This window comes from Brassica oleracea, chromosome C4, assembly GCF_000695525.1.
Source record: "Brassica oleracea var. oleracea cultivar TO1000 chromosome C4, BOL, whole genome shotgun sequence".
NCBI lineage: Eukaryota > Viridiplantae > Streptophyta > Magnoliopsida > Brassicales > Brassicaceae > Brassica > Brassica oleracea.
Genome location: NC_027751.1, coordinates 37,018,262 through 37,035,650, shown reverse-complemented (window position 1 = coordinate 37,035,650; position 17,389 = coordinate 37,018,262). Strand labels below are relative to the sequence as shown.

At 34.5% G+C, this 17,389-nt stretch overlaps 4 protein-coding genes across 4 annotated transcripts; 1 reads left to right on the top strand and 3 right to left on the bottom strand.

Annotated features, from left to right (window-relative positions):
* Positions 1–3,245: 3,245 nt before the first annotated feature.
* LOC106336703 (GTPase Der) lies at positions 3,246–6,164 on the bottom strand. The gene is made up of 9 exons (XM_013775620.1): positions 5,810–6,164; positions 5,434–5,731; positions 5,138–5,362; positions 4,817–5,067; positions 4,503–4,726; positions 4,304–4,429; positions 4,034–4,219; positions 3,828–3,965; positions 3,246–3,742 (listed from the first exon to the last, which is right to left on the bottom strand). Exons 1-9 carry the CDS (start codon positions 5,949–5,951, stop codon positions 3,431–3,433), a joined length of 1,902 nt encoding a protein of 633 aa, XP_013631074.1. The 5' UTR covers positions 5,952–6,164; the 3' UTR covers positions 3,246–3,430.
* A 1,165-nt stretch (positions 6,165–7,329) lies between these two features.
* Positions 7,330–10,524, bottom strand: LOC106339464 (uncharacterized protein YtfP). The gene is made up of 15 exons (XM_013778283.1): positions 10,204–10,524; positions 10,055–10,114; positions 9,559–9,672; positions 9,406–9,493; positions 9,174–9,319; positions 9,000–9,101; positions 8,857–8,928; positions 8,664–8,763; positions 8,489–8,571; positions 8,329–8,406; positions 8,139–8,237; positions 8,002–8,052; positions 7,853–7,909; positions 7,699–7,740; positions 7,330–7,613 (listed from the first exon to the last, which is right to left on the bottom strand). Exons 1-15 carry the CDS (start codon positions 10,444–10,446, stop codon positions 7,521–7,523), a joined length of 1,428 nt encoding a protein of 475 aa, XP_013633737.1. The 5' UTR covers positions 10,447–10,524; the 3' UTR covers positions 7,330–7,520.
* A 1,126-nt stretch (positions 10,525–11,650) lies between these two features.
* Positions 11,651–15,106, top strand: LOC106340932 (polygalacturonase QRT2). The gene is made up of 9 exons (XM_013779757.1): positions 11,651–11,800; positions 11,900–12,037; positions 12,572–12,745; positions 12,843–12,863; positions 12,945–13,152; positions 14,020–14,101; positions 14,213–14,321; positions 14,417–14,530; positions 14,742–15,106. Exons 1-9 carry the CDS (start codon positions 11,651–11,653, stop codon positions 15,009–15,011), a joined length of 1,266 nt encoding a protein of 421 aa, XP_013635211.1. The 3' UTR covers positions 15,012–15,106.
* Positions 15,107–16,108: 1,002 nt separating this feature from the next.
* Positions 16,109–16,543, bottom strand: LOC106338799 (heat stress transcription factor A-4a-like). The gene has a single exon (XM_013777694.1). It carries the CDS (start codon positions 16,541–16,543, stop codon positions 16,109–16,111), a length of 435 nt encoding a protein of 144 aa, XP_013633148.1.
* Positions 16,544–17,389: the final 846 nt, after the last annotated feature.

The following is a 17,389-nucleotide window of genomic DNA, read 5'->3' as shown; positions in this document are numbered from 1 at the left end:
GCAGCTGAATAGTTCTTGGATGGGCAACATTAGGAAACGCATGGATGGACCATTCCGTGGATGGATAGCTAATAGATGAGTAGATACTATGAAAATATCTACTTTTGGACATTTTTGAAACAAAATAATTTGATTTATTAATTACCGCCATACTATTTTTTATAATATGGTCGTCTGGAAACAAAATTCGCCATTACTTTATTTCAACAATATAAAAATAATTTTATAGATATATTAGTCTATCTTGCATATTTGATATATCATCATATATAATATCCGATGTGTTGATTGTTGATAAAAATCCTTACATGCATCTGAAAGATCGATATTGATTTGGAACATCTTATGATCTTCTATGTTCCTATCATAAGACGATGTTATGTCTTGCAAGCGCAAGTATTGCAGAATTCTAATTTTAGAATTGCTAGACAAGCTTTTAGAAAATTTAACTTACTATTCATTTATAAAAGTTAATATATATATATATATATATATGTGTGTGTATATATATGTATTTTAAATTTTTTAAGAATTCAAAAAAGTAAAACAAAAGTAAAAGGATGGTGAGCATCTTTCTTTTATAATGTTAGTGCCAGCCATTAGACATCATGTATTCTGAGTCCTGACCCACCTTATGTGCTTTATACTAACGCTGTAACAACTACTAACAAAGTTAAAGAGACTTTGTCGGCTTTGGGATTGAATTGAATCACACACACATCACAGCTTTATAAACTGATGAATACACCCATTCATCAACTAACCAATCAAGAAAAAAGAAAAAAAAAAGAAGCTTTCATCACATATCAAGATGATCTTGGAGTATTTCGATACTCAAACAAAAGTCATTGGCCTCGTAATAGCACTGGTTATAGCCCTCTTATGGATGAGGTCAGGCCCGACGATGAGGGCTCCGGGAGGAAATGGTCGTCGTATTTCCAGGAACTCATTTGAAAAGAACCCCAAAGGCTACTTCGAGGGTCTGCGCAAGAAGTAAACATCAGAGTATGTGGAAATAATAATCACGACTTTGTATACTATATATGCGTTAAATACTATAAGGATGTCATATGTCTGTACCATGTCGTGGATCTCTATGAAATAACTACTTGAATTATTCGTTTTTTACATGAGCTGTTTTATAATACTTATCTCCAGTTTGATAAATTACGATAAGATCATAAGATTTTGAAAGTTTGATAAGTAAAGTGTTCTTGAACTATTTTTCTCAGAGTTCCTATGCAGGACAAGAGTAACCCTAAACTTCAGATCTGAAGGAACGGTACGAATAATCTTGTTGTGATCATAATGTTGAGTGTGTACGCTATCCAACTTCTACAGAATAGGTCTGATATCATTGATTATGATTTTTTGTTTAGTTTTTCTTCATACCTTTTGCTTCAGTTGTTTATAGATTTTTGTCTTGAAACATACTTAATCTTTGTTTAGTACAAGATACCTTAGATCTGGCATGACCCGGTAGCTATAGTCAGTCAGAGATCTCGCTGGACCGTGGTATTATGCTTAACCAAACTTATCTAAAGGCCGCATGTACGTCAGCTCTAAAGTTTTAGAACGTTGTTTGCATACTCTTATATATTTTGGCCCTTTTCATTTGCTCACCCAGGTGATTCATTTGGGTGAAGATGCAAATCGATGTTCGTTTTGTGCATTATAATGCTACATCCAGATGGATCACCCAGCTGAATTTTTAAAAACTCATATCAAATTGTCACCCAAATAAGGTGAGTCTTGATGGTGCATCTGGATGCAGATGCATCTAGTTCAGTCCAAAATGATTAATGACAAAAATGACTTTTTAAAATCAAAATATTATTTTCAAATCGTAAATTCTATTTTCTTGCATATACATTTTTCCGCTATAACCAAAAAATATATTTTCTCGCAAAAACTGAAAAACACACATTCCCGCTAAAACCGCAAGATGCGTTTTTCCGCAAAAAAACGTAAAACGCATATTTCCATAAAAACACATTTTTCGGTCAAACCAGTAAAATCACATTTTTCGATCAAAACCGAAAAAAACACTTTTTCCCGTCAAAACCGAAAAAGCGCATTTTCCCGCCAAACCCCCCCCCCAAAAAATGCATATTTCCGCCAAAACTCGAAAAAGCATTTTCCTGCCAAAACCGCAAAAAGCATTTTCTTGCGAAAACTGGAAAATGCAATTTTCCTGCCAAAACCAGAAAAACGCAATTTCCCGCCAAAACCGGAAACACAATTTTCCTGCCAAAACCGGAAACACAATTTTCCCGCCAAAACCGGAAAACAGAATTTTTCCGCCAAAACCGAAAAACAGAATTTTCCTGCCAAAACTTAAAAACACAATTTTCCCGCCAAAACCAGAAAACAAAATTTTCCCGCCAAAACCGGAAAACACATTTTCCCGCCAAAACCGGAAAAATGCATTTTCCCGCCAAAACCCGAAAAACACAATTTTCCCGCCAAAACCGAAAAACATAATTTTCCCGCCAAAACGGAAAAACGCATTTTCCCGCCAAAACCAGAAAAACTCAATTTTCCTGCCAAAACCGAAAAACACAATTTTCCCGCCAAAACCGGAAAATAGAATTTTCCCGTCAAAACCGAAAAAACGCATTTTCAAGCCAAAACCAGAAAAACACAATTTCCCGCCAAAACTGGAAAACACAATTTTCCCACCAAAATCACGAAAAAGCTTTTCCCGCCAAAATCACGAAAAAAATTTCTTGTCAAAATCGTGAAAAAAAAACTTTTCTTGCCAAAACACTTTTCCCGCCAAAACCGCAAAAATACACTCTTCCCGTCCAAACCGCAAAAACGTATTTTTCCGCCAAATCCATAAAAACGTATTTTCCGCCGAAATCACGAAAATACACTTTTTCGCCAAAAACACATTTTTCCTCAAAAACCGCAAAAATATTTTCCGCCGAAACGTAAAAAATTATATTTTAGTTATTTTATTAACAAGTTCAACTGGATGCAGATGGAAGTTAAAAAATGAAAAGTAAACGAACATAGTTGCATTCAAATGATTCATCTGGATGCATGGACGAAATGAAGAAACGAACAACACCCAGATGGAACATCTAGATAAGACATCTAGATGGACCATCTGGATGCATCTTCCAAATGTAGAAACGAACATGACCTTTGTGTTTTTATAATTTATATTGTACTCTGAATAAGCTGTGGACATAACAATTTATTTTTTCGTCTGTTTCCCCATCATCTTTTCACATCCGTTGTAACAGAGAATCGTAGCATAACATTAACAAGAGTGCCAAGGGTTGAGGGATAGCACGTAAATAACAAGTATTATAGTAAGAAACAGGATACATAACACCAAATATAACAAAACTAGTTGATATAGGAATTATTTCTTGAAAAGAAAAAAAAAAGGAATTATTTCTTTAGTTATAACGAGTTCTTAAACCGAAACGGTCCGTTTGTCTGCGGTGGTTCTTTGCCTTGCCCTCCCACCAGAGCTACTTGTGCTTCCACCGCTGCTTTTACCAGAGGGACTAGTCCGAAGAACAGACCGTTGTATGATTCGAATAGGAGTCCCTCCTAAATCGAAGTCATCTTTCAATGATTTAGTCAAGAACCTTATGTCGCTCTCCAGTAACTGCGTTTTACCGGTCAGAAACGCCACAAAAGTTGGCGGTCGAGCTTTCACCTGAGTGAAGAACTTGATCTTTGGCTGCGAAGCAAAGTCTTTCCAAGAATGTCGGCTCATTACCTAACTCAACACACATAACAAAACGATTAGACAACTCATGATGTCACATTTTTTCTATAGTCTAAATCCATTGATAAGTGCAGACCTTAATTAACCAGCGGTTGAGGCGACCAGTGGAAAGTCTTGAACACCATCTCTCGTATGTGCCAATGACTTCGTTCATTACTTGTAGACGTCCTCTTCCCTCTAGTGCAGAGATAAACACAACCGGGATTCCTGTTATCTGTGACCAAAGATAATTTTCTCATCACTCAAGAACCTCGAGATTTATCAAAAGATCAATCAAATTACCTGGGGGATAACTGTCTGAACTTCAATTGGAACAGCTTCTTTGATTTTCTTGTACATCTCAGAGTTTTGTTTCCCTCTTAGACAATCCATTTTGTTAACGATAACGACTAAACCACGTCCTTCTTCTACAGCCCGTCTGGCTATAACTACTTCTGAATGTGTCATACTGCGTTGAGATTTGATGATCTGTACATTGCGAAAACAAAAACACATGCTATCGCTTTAGGTGTGCAAAAGAAAGAAGGCAACTATGTTTGAATATGACAGAACCTCTTCAGCATCGAGAACTAAAGCGACTATATGTGCACGCATCAAACTCTTTCTTGATTGCATTATACTTAAAGAAGCTGGTCCTTTGTCTCGCTCTGTTCTCTCCAACCAACCAGCAGTGTCAACCTTAAGAAACATCAAACGAAGTGATCGATAACTTGTGTAAGAGAAGAAGAAAATTGAGAATCTGTAAACGTACCATATAGACGGTCCTGCCCTGAAACTCGAACTGAACTCTCACAGCATCCCTAGTGAGACCAGCTTCTGGACCCACCAACACACGCTCTTCTTCCAACAATGCATTTAGCAATGTTGATTTCCCAACGTTAGGCCTGCCCACAATAGCTAACTGCAGCGGCAACTTGGACTCGTCTTCTTCAGAGAGATTCTCATCACTTGTAACATCATTTTGACTGCATCTATCTGAATATACGACTACGAGGTTCAGTAAAGAGAGAGAATCAAAGAAGCAGCTTCTTCTAGTCAAGTGATTCTTGATACAGTTTTATTTACCGTTTAAGGTTAGGACCATGTAATCCTCTAGTAAAGGATGGAGAACTTCGTAAAGTGCTGTCATCCCAAGTCCTGTCTCGGCCGAGATAGCAGTCGGCTCACCAAATCCAAGCGCAAGAGCCTCAGAAGCAACTTCAGCAAGAGATTCACCTATAGACTCCGATTTGTTCATTACTACTATAGGCTTAATCTGTGGAGCATGCTTTCTCAGCCATTTACCAACTTCTAAATCCAGTGGATGCAAACCCGCCCTACAAAAATAGAATTAAAGCACTAACATCAGCTTAGTTGATTGCAAATTGAGATTAAAAAAACTCTCACCTAACGTCGATAATAAGAACTGCAAACTGAGTCCTTACAAGAACATTAGCGGTCATAGATGTGGTTCGACCAAGAATAGTACCAGAAGAAACTTCGGTCTCAATACCAGCAGAGTCCAAAACATTGAACCTCAAGTCACCCAACTTGGCAATCCCTTCTCTTATATCCCTAGTGACATGATCATCTGGAGTGTTGTAAACTAAAGCCTCCCTCCTCCGAATCAATCTGAATCAACAACAATCAATCAACAACGTACCCCATATCAAAACAGTATACATCTAAGCAAGAAAACTAACCGGTTGTACAAGGCAGATTTGCCAACGTTTGGTCGGCCAATGATCATCACAGTGGGAAGTAGCTTGGCGTCGATTTTGGTGAAGTCAATAGGTTTCTTGTAAACAACCACTGGCTTCTTCTTATCCAAAGCTCCAACATCCTCTATATCGATGTTATCTCCCTCATTAACAAGATTTGAGTCAGATACTTCGTTCAAAGAGACCGAACAAAACCCATTTGTCTGTCGGACTAAGCAAGTGTGATTCAGCTCAGGGATCAAGTTACCGGAAAACCGTCTAGAACCGGTAACAAAACTTCCTGAGAAGAGAAGAGAGAGGTTTAAGAAAAAGGGAACGACTTTGGATTTGTTTGATAGAAAAAGATGAAACTTTTTACCTAAAGATGAATGTGTGGAGCATTTGGGAGTAGTGATTGGCCATTGGGAGTGAAAGTGGCGCGAATTAGAGAATCTGGAGAAGAACCCAAAACCCAATTGGTTCTTGCGAGATGAGATTGCTCGAATCAGTGACTGAGACATCGGAGCAGGCGGAGGTAATATTCCGGTTCAAGCTTTATACACACACGCGAGGGAGTAGAAGGCTTTGCATTTGGTGAGGAGAGGGGTTCATAAAAGTGATTCAATTAGGATAAATCGAAAATGAGAAAGAGAGAGTTTTGTGACACCTAAAACCCTAAACCTGAAACGACGACTGCCTTTGCCTCTCGTGGCCAAACTAATAACAACAACGTGCGAAGACGGCTGAAAAGAAATGGTTTAGAATAGAACCAATAGGTTCGGTTTTTTCCAGTCGTGGTTTCTGATGGACTGGTTAACTACGCTTTTACATACTAACCGTTATTAACTGGTCTATCAAAATCAAAATTTAAGAAATTTTAATTGTATCTGAAATAATTGAGTTGAATACATAAAATAAGAGATTTTAAATTATTTGTTCCGATTCTAATCCATTTGTCTATTTTCTGTTTTATATTTTTAAGAAATGCAAATAAATTTGAAGGAAACCCATTCTTCTAAATCTCATAAACTTTTTGATTCTTTTTACATGAAAATAAAAATTGAATAAAAAAATATGAAAACAGACTATTTATTTATCATAGAAATAGAGAAAGTCATTTATTAGTTCCTTAGACTTCTATAATAATTTTCTATTAAATTTCTTTTAGATATCATTATCATGAAATTTTCCTAAATTGGATAACACAATATTAAATAAGAAATAAAAATTGTTAAATTAACTAACACTAGAATTAGAAATATTTTTTTTTTAAGAATAATAACAAAAACTTAATTCAATAACATAAATATTTATAAGAATTGATCAAATACACAATGTGATATAGAAAAGAAGATGTTAATCACGTTTTCAATTGACAAAAACGGGTCTGAAAATAAAAAAAATGCCTAGAGCTGCAAAAATAGGACACTTGCTTATGATTAGAAGTTGTAAGAACTCAAGTTTTTATGTTAACCAAATAGGTACTCAACAATACCAAGGTTGTGTCAGTTTGACTAATAAGTTAACCAAATAGCAGCGTTTCAGTTTCAAGCATGCAAACCCTTCTTTATTTTTCTTGTTCTAGTTATCAACTTTTCAATAAGATTATTATGAATCTTTTTTGTACTAGAAGACTATTATGATTCACAGATGCAATTTTATGGTTGAAAGTAAATACTCCCTCCGTGTCACTTTAATTGGTGTTTAAATTTTTTAAGGGATTTTCTCAATATTCTATATAAAATTTAATGTCATTAAAAATTTGTGACCAATTATAAAATAATGTATTTTTTTATTAGTTAGACTATTTTTATTTAATGCTACTTTTATATAACCAAGATAAACTATATAAAAATTTATAATTTCTTAATCTTCGTGCAAAAACCTTAAACATCACTTATGATGCAGAATAATGTTTAGCTTGTTTTCATAATAAATACTGACTCATTTATTTTCTTTGTTGCAGGCCATGGTATTATTTGTGGACACCTCTTTTGAAAAAGAGACAGAGATTGATGATGATTAAGATTACAATCCTACATAGATAGGTAATAGAAAAATCAAATATTAAAATGTTTCTCTTATGAAGACTATAATCCGACTACTTTTCTTTCTGTAGAACTTATGTTACTTGCTAATTTGCCGATGTGGGTGCCAGCGATATATCCACCTGACCAAGCATTCTGCATATAAAAAAAATACTTGCATGAATTACTATGACATGTTAACATTTTGATTGCGTCTGAGTAGTCCTAGTTGCATGTTAACCTGAAAATTGAAACCTCCTGTAACTCCATCTACATTTAGTACCTGCAGACACGTAATGTAAGAAAGGAAGGATATGATATGCTACGATGGTCATGTCATGTGTATAGTATGTGAAAGACTAAATAAACATTGTAGCAAATAACGTAACGTTTACCTCTCCTGCAAAGAAAAGATTAGGAACCAATCTGCTCTCCATTGTCTTCAAAGAAATCTTGAAACAGCAAGGGACATTGTAAAGTTCAGGTTCAGTAAAAACGGCAACGAAAAATACAAAGGAATAGTTTAAGTTATTAAAAAGCAAACCTCGGATAAAGGAACTCCTCCTGCTGTCACAAACTCATCCTTGTATTGACCCTTTTATAGCAACATAACAAAACACAGCGTCATCACCACCATCTTGAGTAATATAATGATACTAAATTTCATATTTGATGGTATACCTTTCCAGTGACTTGAAATGTACAATGCTTAAGAAGATCAGAGATGGAGCTCAAGGAGTTATTTGACAGGGAAGCCCACAAAGTGTCTTTTGAAGAACCCTGGTAGATCAAGAAGATTGGTCAAGACATTTTCATAAGATCAACAGGTTTTACGATAGGTTAAAGCTACGAAAGAAGGTTTGGTAAGAACCTCGCGGTCTAGAGTGTATCTCCAGAATCTATTGACAAGACCGAATTGAGGAGGAAAAGTATTGGATACCTTATTCTTCTGCATCAAACAATGATCAAAACTTTTAAAATAAAAGACCAAGAGAAAAAGGAAAGAGAGTAAAATTGTGAAATGTTGTAACTGGGAACTGCAGCTTGTGTTGTTTGAGTAGAGATTTAGCAGTTTCAATGTTAATATCGGGTATGAAGTCAACAATTAGAAGCCCTGCAACCAAACCAATTCAACCTTTAAGATATATTTAACTACAGAGTGAACAGAGAACAAAATTTCTCTCGTTGAAGAAGGAAGATCCGAACCTTTGTACTCTGAAGTGAAGAGATGGCGTGCACCCCATGCAGAGAGACGGAGAATAACCGGTCCACTAAGTCCCCAATGTGTCACAAGCATTGGACCAACCTTGATACAAAACAAGTAAATTTGAAGAACCTATCCTCATGATAAAGAATGCTAAACAAATAAAGGAATAGAAAGAGAAATAGAGATGCACACCTGCACGAGCTTTGACATATCCGGGCATGGGTGCTCGAGTTTCAGTTTGGCTTGGACTTTGGAGAAACTAATCTGAGCAAGAGAAAGAAACAATCTCAAATATGAAGCTCGTTATAAAAAGTATAGAAACAGAGGAAAATTACTCCTGCTAACTCAGCAAGCAACGGATCATTGATCTTAAAAGTGAATAAACTCGGTACTGGATCGACAATGGAATGACCAAACTGAGTGGCTAAGGAGTGACCCTGTAACATAATTAAACAAGTCTTGTGAAAATGGCTTTAAGAAAAAGAGAATTCATGTTACTTCAAAGAAACCTGTGGGCTACTTCCAGTAGCAATAAGAAGATACGAAGCTTGGATAGATTCAGAAACGTCAGCAGTTCGCTTCCCAACTTTAACAAGGAACTTCCCATCGGGTTGAGTAGAAGCACTTAACACAGACTTTCCTCTCTCAAGCCTAACTGGTACATGAAATTTGAATGGACAAAGAGAACGCAGGAATAAAGAAGAAGAATGGATATTTTGAAGAGAGATGTTTGTATGATACCTCCTCTAATAGTAGCTTCGTGTAAGAGACAATCAACTACGGAAGATGAGTTATCGCTCACAGGGAATACTCTTCCATCGTCTTCAGTCTGTTGGATACTAGAGTTAGGTCGAAAATGCGGAATAAGAAAAAAAATCTCTTAAGATTCACAACCTTTAGTGGCACTCCACGCTCAGAAAACCATGACATGGTATCAGCAGGTCCATGTGTGTAAAAGAAAGAACCTTTAAGCTCTTTATTACCACGTGGATAATTCTCCGCTAACCTCTACATACAAATGTAGTTAACATAAGTTCAAATCAAACAAAAACAGATATGCTTCGCACATGATTAAAGACAACACTCACAATAGTGTCTATGAAACCCTCTGGGAATCTCTCTACTTACAAATTTAATAGTAAGTTAACCGAAACACAAATCAAGCTAAACGGATATGCACCAAAAGCTAACTGTTTGAGGCTTTCTCTGTGAAGTGTGAACAATACAGACAATAGTATCGGTGCAATGCTCTCTGCCAATCATTCTATACAAATCGTAAGCAAAACCGTTGAGCACAATATGCTTCCCCACATGATCAAAAGAGAAAGCATCATGATTCTGAAGTTTTCAATCATAAAGTTTGAAACTTTCTGTGTGAAACAACACTCACAATCGTATCTGTGCAATGCCCATTTGTCACATTGCATCGACCACCACCAGAAATCTTCACCTACAGATTGCAAATGACAAAAGAATGAACCAAACAAAAATTTATCCATTTGAGTTTAGTTAATAGAAGAAACAAGAAGAAGCTAAAACCTTGGAAAGAAACCTCCCTTTCTCGATAACCAAAACTCTCAGTTCAGGTGAGAGAGTCTTAGCCCTAATAGCTCCATAAACTCCAGCTGCTCCACCACCAACAACTACCAAAACCTCATCTTTCTTTTCGCCTAAACTGTTTATGGCAGTGGCAGTGAAATGATTCCTCCTCCTCGTGGTGGTTGTTCTACATAACAAAGCTTTTACAGGAACCCATAAAGGATTTGCTAATTTCAACTTCATTACCCACTCCACTTTGATTGTTATCTGTCGATTCGAGCGATGAGTAAAACTACCCGGGGGATAAAGATTTCAGAATGGCGTCGTTTCATCTTAAGCCGAAAACGACAGCGTTTTTAAAAGATAGAAGTATTTCCAACCTCGGATTGGTCCCCGCTTCTGTTTCTACGACCTCGGATTCCAAGTCCTTTGTACAAAAACTCTGAAATTCAAACATATCAAAGTTAACAAATGTGTAAACTGTAATATAACACCTTTTTTCAGATAAACATGTCGTACGGGTGGTCTGTACATGGTTAAGCCATTGATAATGCAGTTGCTGATACTGGAGTCTGTTAAGTGTTAACCAAATATGACGAGTGGCGCTAGAAAAACAAAGCGGAACTAACAGGATCGAAGTGCATCAGATTTCGCCATAAGAAGTTGAGATTTTTGGTTCCCAGCTTCCACTAGAATTGTCTGGCTAACGTTTCCTCCCCTCGCCTATTTCACCTATATATATGGTCTTTTACATATTATTACGATATATATCAGCTCCGTAGCTGTGATACATATTCAAACCATTCTGTAACATTAACATGTTTCAAATTCTTTTTGTTATGGTTATTATGCGTCTCGACTATGGGTTCTCCTCTTTAATTCCTTTAGTTTTTTTTTTTTGGACAAGTAATGAACTACTTCCTTTAGTATTTAAAAATTAAAATGCTGATTGTGTTTAATTAGATAAAATGTAATTTGGCGTCACAGAAACTTATATTTGACATGGTGATATGTGACCCGTATAGATCTTCAGATAAAACAGATGGCGTCACCGAAACTTTTATCTGAATTCTCCCAAATCCTGAGCAATAAGCCCCCCTTATTCTTTATTGTTATGTTTTCTAGTATTCAACACTTTTTTTGTAACAACCAATTTTCAATATAACTAATTTCGATTAATGAAAAATAGGTTTTCGGAATATATTTATTTTTTATATAGTTACAATACTAATTAAAAGGAAATTTAATTTGTGATATGCTGGAATAAACAACTGGATACCTTTTTGCTGTTACATAAAAATCTGGAAAACTAAATTTTATATTATCAAATAAGATCAGAATCTATGAACGAAAAAACAAGATCTTACATGAAGATTTTGTAACAAACCTCAATCACGTTTAAGTATCTTATACTTCCATTTTTCTTGTTCTAGTCGCACAGAAGAAAATGGATTTTTTTATGCTCTTAACATATCTTTTTTCTCTCTTCCACAATAATCAAACAGGTCCTTCTCATTCTTCTCCTGATGTTAACAGTAAAATTTTCAATGTTTTTAATTATGGAGCAATAGGAAATGGATATGCAGACGATACTAAGGTTAGTCTTCTTTTTTTTGGTAAATTATATCATATATATTGAAAATATACAAGCTAGATTGATATATACATACTTTTCTTTGTAATAATGCTTTTTCAGGCATTCATGGATGCATGGGAAGACACATGCAATTACATTGGATCTAAATCAACCATGGAGATTCCTCAAGGAAGAACATTTCTTCTTCAGCCAATCGGGTTTCATGGTCCTTGTAAATCCAAGAAAATCGTTTTTTCGGTATGTAATACTTATATGTGTGTGTATGTGTTAATGTGTATGTGTGTTTAAGATCTATAAAACCTAGTTTACATCAACAACATACAAAATCAATGAAAACATTTAACGGGTATATTTATTACAGGCATGTTTAACTTTAATTGTGAGGAAAATGTTTCAAAATGATGTCGGCGTTCGTACTCTAGTCTATTCTAAACTTTCTCTTCTATGGCCCTGATTCATAGCGAGGAAGAGATATTATGTCTCCAGTTGTGCACCAGGGTTGATTAAATATTTAATAGGCTTACGAATAGGCTCATGAAAATTTACTTAACCATAGTTTTTTTTAGAACGGAAATTCACTTAGCCATAGTTTGCTAATATTTTTTCCGATATATATATAACACATACAGTAACTTAGTGAAATTTGTGATGTTTAAACCATATTGATTTATTTTTAATTAAAATTAAAAAATCATTTTTCATAACCATAGAGTTCTAAGTTTGAACGACATAGTATATTATTTTCATCGTAGCTACATTTTTTAATTGTAGATCAGTGGAAACCTAACTGCTCCTTATGCTCCATATCAATGGAAATGCAATGAAGATTACTGTCATCAGTGGATCGAATTTGCACATATTAATGGACTTTATATCGATGGTCCTGGTACGATTGATGGCCAAGGACCCAAATGGTGGTCGCTAAATTGCAAAAAGTATGAACAAGTAAGTTCATTTAAATTTTATAGCTTTTCTATTGATTTTAGCTAATAACTTTATTTTATCTTCATTTAAACTCATTTTATATTGTTTTAATTTATAGGCATGCCACAGAAGACCACGGGTATGGAATTATGTTTCAATAAAATCTGCAAACTCAATATACGTTTGTTGCAAACTATTTTATATGATTTGTTTCTCTTAGGGTATGGTTATATCACATTCGAGTAATGTGCATATAAGTAACATTGTGGTTAAAGACAGTCCAAATTTTCAAATGTCATTGGAAGATTCTAAATGGATTTTCGTTAAGCAACTCACCATAACCGCCGATGGTGATAGCCCTAATACTGATGGCATTCACATTCAACGTTGTCGGAATGTCTTCGTACACAATAGTAACATTCATACAGGTGATTCATTGTTGATCTTTGTAGACATCTTATTTATCAAATAACTAGATTCTAATCCGCACGGATGTGCAGGTAACATTTCCATTATAGATATAAAATTTTATATTATTTTGTATATAATAATTTATGATAATATATTACTGTCATTTTAAAAATAACTTAATAGATGATATATAGTTCTAAATATTAAAATTTAACATATGTTAAAACTTTTATTTTTTGTAAAAATTATTACTTAATTTATGAATATTAATCATTTTAAAAGGTGAATGATATTTTAGTCACTTTAAACGGTGAATGATATTTTATTTATTTATCTTAATGAAAGTATTTTTCAAAATATACTGGCTTACCAATTCAACATAATTTTAATATGTTTGCACAAAAAACATAATTTTAATATGTAATTCATTAATTACTTCTATTTTAATATAATGTAGAATATACTTATAAAATTTATAAAATTAGCATATAATTTCATTATTTTGTTTATAATAAAAATTTAATTAAAATTAATTTATAATAATATTATACTACTATTTTCGAAATTAATCAGTGCATTAATTAAAAGAAAATTTAAAATTTTAAAAAGATTTTGTTAGATTTTTTCTCAGCAGATTTTGTTATTCCTAAAACAAAATTTAAATTTATAGTTAAAATGGATTTGTTATTATTATCCTTATAATTATTTAGAAATGTTATACATTAAATAAACTGATGTAAACAATAAAAAAATTATTTGAATATATGACCTAGACTTCTAGTATGATTATTTTGTAGTAGATAAAAATGGTACTTCTCTTTTAATGGAGAAGATGATCTCTAACTTTAATAACTTAGTTACATGTTATATTTGGTATTTTTTAGGTGATGATTGTATATCTATTGGTGATGGTTCAAAGTACGTTAATATATCAGGAATCTCGTGTGGTCCGGGTCATGGGATAAGGTATATTTTCTTCTGTATAACCTTACATGTATCAATTATAACCTTTAATTATTGTAAAATTAATCCAAAGATTATAACTAATTATAACAAATTTTATATTGCTCAAACAAGCATCGGAAGCTTAGGTCGAAATGGTTCTAAAGAAACAGTGGAAAACGTCATCGTTCGAGACTGTATCTTCAGGAAAACAGATAATGGAGTTAGAATCAAGACATGGCAGGTAAAATCAAAGATTGAAACTATATCAGTTGCAATATTTTATCCGACTATTTTATTTTGTGACCATATTATCATCCAAATTTTTTAATTATTTAGGGAGGAAGAGGACTAGTTCGAAACATTTTATTTGAACGTATAAAGCTACATGGTGTAACCCGACCTATCATCATCGATCAGTTTTACTGTCCTCACTCACAATGCAATAACCATGTAAGTAGATTATTTTCTTCTGTTATATAAATGAATTTTCTTTATATATTAGTTTATTGCATTTAGATATATTATATTTTTATGTTTTCCATTTTTGTTTGTTCTCTACTCTGGGATATGATGAGACTACACATATGTTAATGATTCATTGTTGTTTGGAGATTATATACAAAATTAATAAAATTGTATGGTAATTAATTCATATTCACAGACCGATGCTGTGGAGATCAAGAATATAATGTACAAGCACATACATGGAACAGCAGTGAAGAAACCGTTTGTGGAACTACTATGCAGCAAATCAGTTCCATGCAGAGATATATACATGAACGATATAGACATTCTTGACCAAGACGAAGGAAAAGGAAAGAAATATCACAAACGATCGTCACATCCTCCTGCTGAATGCATCAATGTTAGAGGAGAGTCTAATGGTGCGATAAAGCCTAAGCTAGCTTGTTTAGATTCCGAAAGACATTGATTTGTCTAGCACACTTCTTTTTAGTTTATTTTATGCTTTTGATGAATTAGTTAGGAAGAGAACCACCAGTATTCGTATTTTTTTTCTTATTTTGATATGCTTAAGAAATAATTAAAAAGTTATTTTGAGTTACCTTGATCAGTACCCTTGATCCTATGATTAATACTCATCTCAAAATCTAAATCAACAAGTAGTTATGTTAACATTAGGTTTGAGATCTCAAGATCTTTAAACGGTGTCCAAGCACAAACGGCGACCAACTTTTACCTAGCATTCGAAGCTAACTCGCTAAAGTACCCCTGATTAACAACTTAACAAGATCGATCAACCAACAGCTGATCCTGACCGTGTCGAAGCTCATTAAAGTTCATGTTTGATCTCGACACTGATGATGTGCTTCTCGTGTATGTTAAAACCGGCTTAGGGGCTCCAGCATGTTCTTCCTCAGATTATAGAATGGATACCTAGGAAGAAGAAACTTGTGGAGAAGTAGAAAGAAGGTAAGAAAAGGATGAAGAGAGTTAGTTGTGTTCATATACCACATGAGGCTTTTCAACAAATACTCAGTCTCTTAGAAGACAAAAGACTTGATGAACAAGTTGGTGTAGTAGTTTTATGCAATATATAGAAAGTAAAGAAACATCTCTTTCAGAACATAATCACATGTTGATTTGATTAACATATATAAACAGAATTTTCAAATTAATAACACAATCTGACTGGTTACGATTCGAGAAACAAAAGGAATGAATAAAAAAAAGAATATACGGGAATAAAATAGCAGAAATAAATAGGAATGGTTGTTCATTATCAAATTTAACAAGGAATAATTTTGTTCTTTAACTCTCTAAAAAAAGGAACGAAAGAGAATGAGAAGAAATTATTATTTGTTGTGAATGGTAATTTCACTGGTCACCATTCATAGAAGTAAAGAGGATAATACTATTCTTATTACATAGAACAAGATGTTACAAATCATATACTGTTTCTAAAAAAAATCATAAATATTATTGCAAAAAGAGAAACTTTGATCAGTGCGAGAGGCTCTCTACTTTTGACGAAGTCTAAAGCCTTTGATCTTGAATTTTCTTGGCTGATCAGATACGTAGGTTTTGAAAGAGATTCTCAACTTTGAGGGAAGCTTTCTTGGCTTTGAGTCTAGACTTCAACGCTTTGAGTTGAGCATCGAACCTCTCTATACTCTCCGACAAGGCTTTGACCATCATCTTCTTCTTCATCAGAGGGCCTCTCGAGAATTCATCATGCGAGAACTCCAACTCCCCAGGGCCCTTGGCGACACTTCTAAAGCCATGAGAGCGAAGCTTTGCGATAAACTCCGTCACGTTTTTGCCCAAAACAGAGGATGATTTGAGAAGAATGTCGCTGCGGAGCTTTTTCATGTCCCAGACGATGAAACTGTTAGTATTGCTTTTGCTCCACGAGATGATCTGATCCCACGAACAATCGTCCACAATCTGATATAACTGGACGTAGAATGAAGAAGAAGATCCCGTTGAGAGTTTGCGACTCATGTTCCTTGATCCAAAACCCTATATTTGATTAGTAGAAAGGAAATTTTCACGAGGGATCGAATGAGATTAGCCCTAAAGCTTTAATCATCTTTATATAGAGATTCTCTCGTCATATCATCAATTTCCTTTCTTTTTTTTCTCTTTTTCGAATTTCCTTTTTCTTTGTATGCATTTGGACGGTCATCTATAAAATATGAACGGTCAGTAATGTGCTCTCTGTCCCAAAACGAGCCAATCAGTGTGCCCCACGTGACCAAATCCTCTTTGCTTGAGGATTCGATGACTAAACGCAGCGTTTTAATTGGTTGTGTTAACAAATCCTCCAAAGACTTGATTTTCTAATTCATGTGCTCACTACCATTCTTTTTACTCGATTCCTCAGCTCCTCTCTTTTGTATTTGCTTCTTTTGTCAAATAACTTCTCCAGTTCTATCAGAAGAAGTAGTAAGTCAAGTCTGTTGAAGCTGAAATTCTTACTTTCTTAACATAACCTTTTCTGTAAATCATTAATAACCTTAGTGGGATGGGGCTAATGGTACTTCCGAGGATGATGATGATGTCACTACAAGAAAACAGCTGTATTCTGACGGACATTCCGACGGAAAATGAAATCCTCGGAATATCCCGAGGAATTTCCGAGGAAGCACAAAATTGGGTTTCGTCGGAATTTCCTCGGAATATACCGACGGAATTCCAAGGAAATATCAATCCGTCGGAATATTCCGAGGAAATTCCGAGGAAAAATGTGTTCCACGGAAAAAACCGATGAATTCTGAGGAAATATTATAGCCGTTGGAGAGCCGTTGGGGGATTTTACAAAATTCCGAGGAAATTCCGACGAACTAG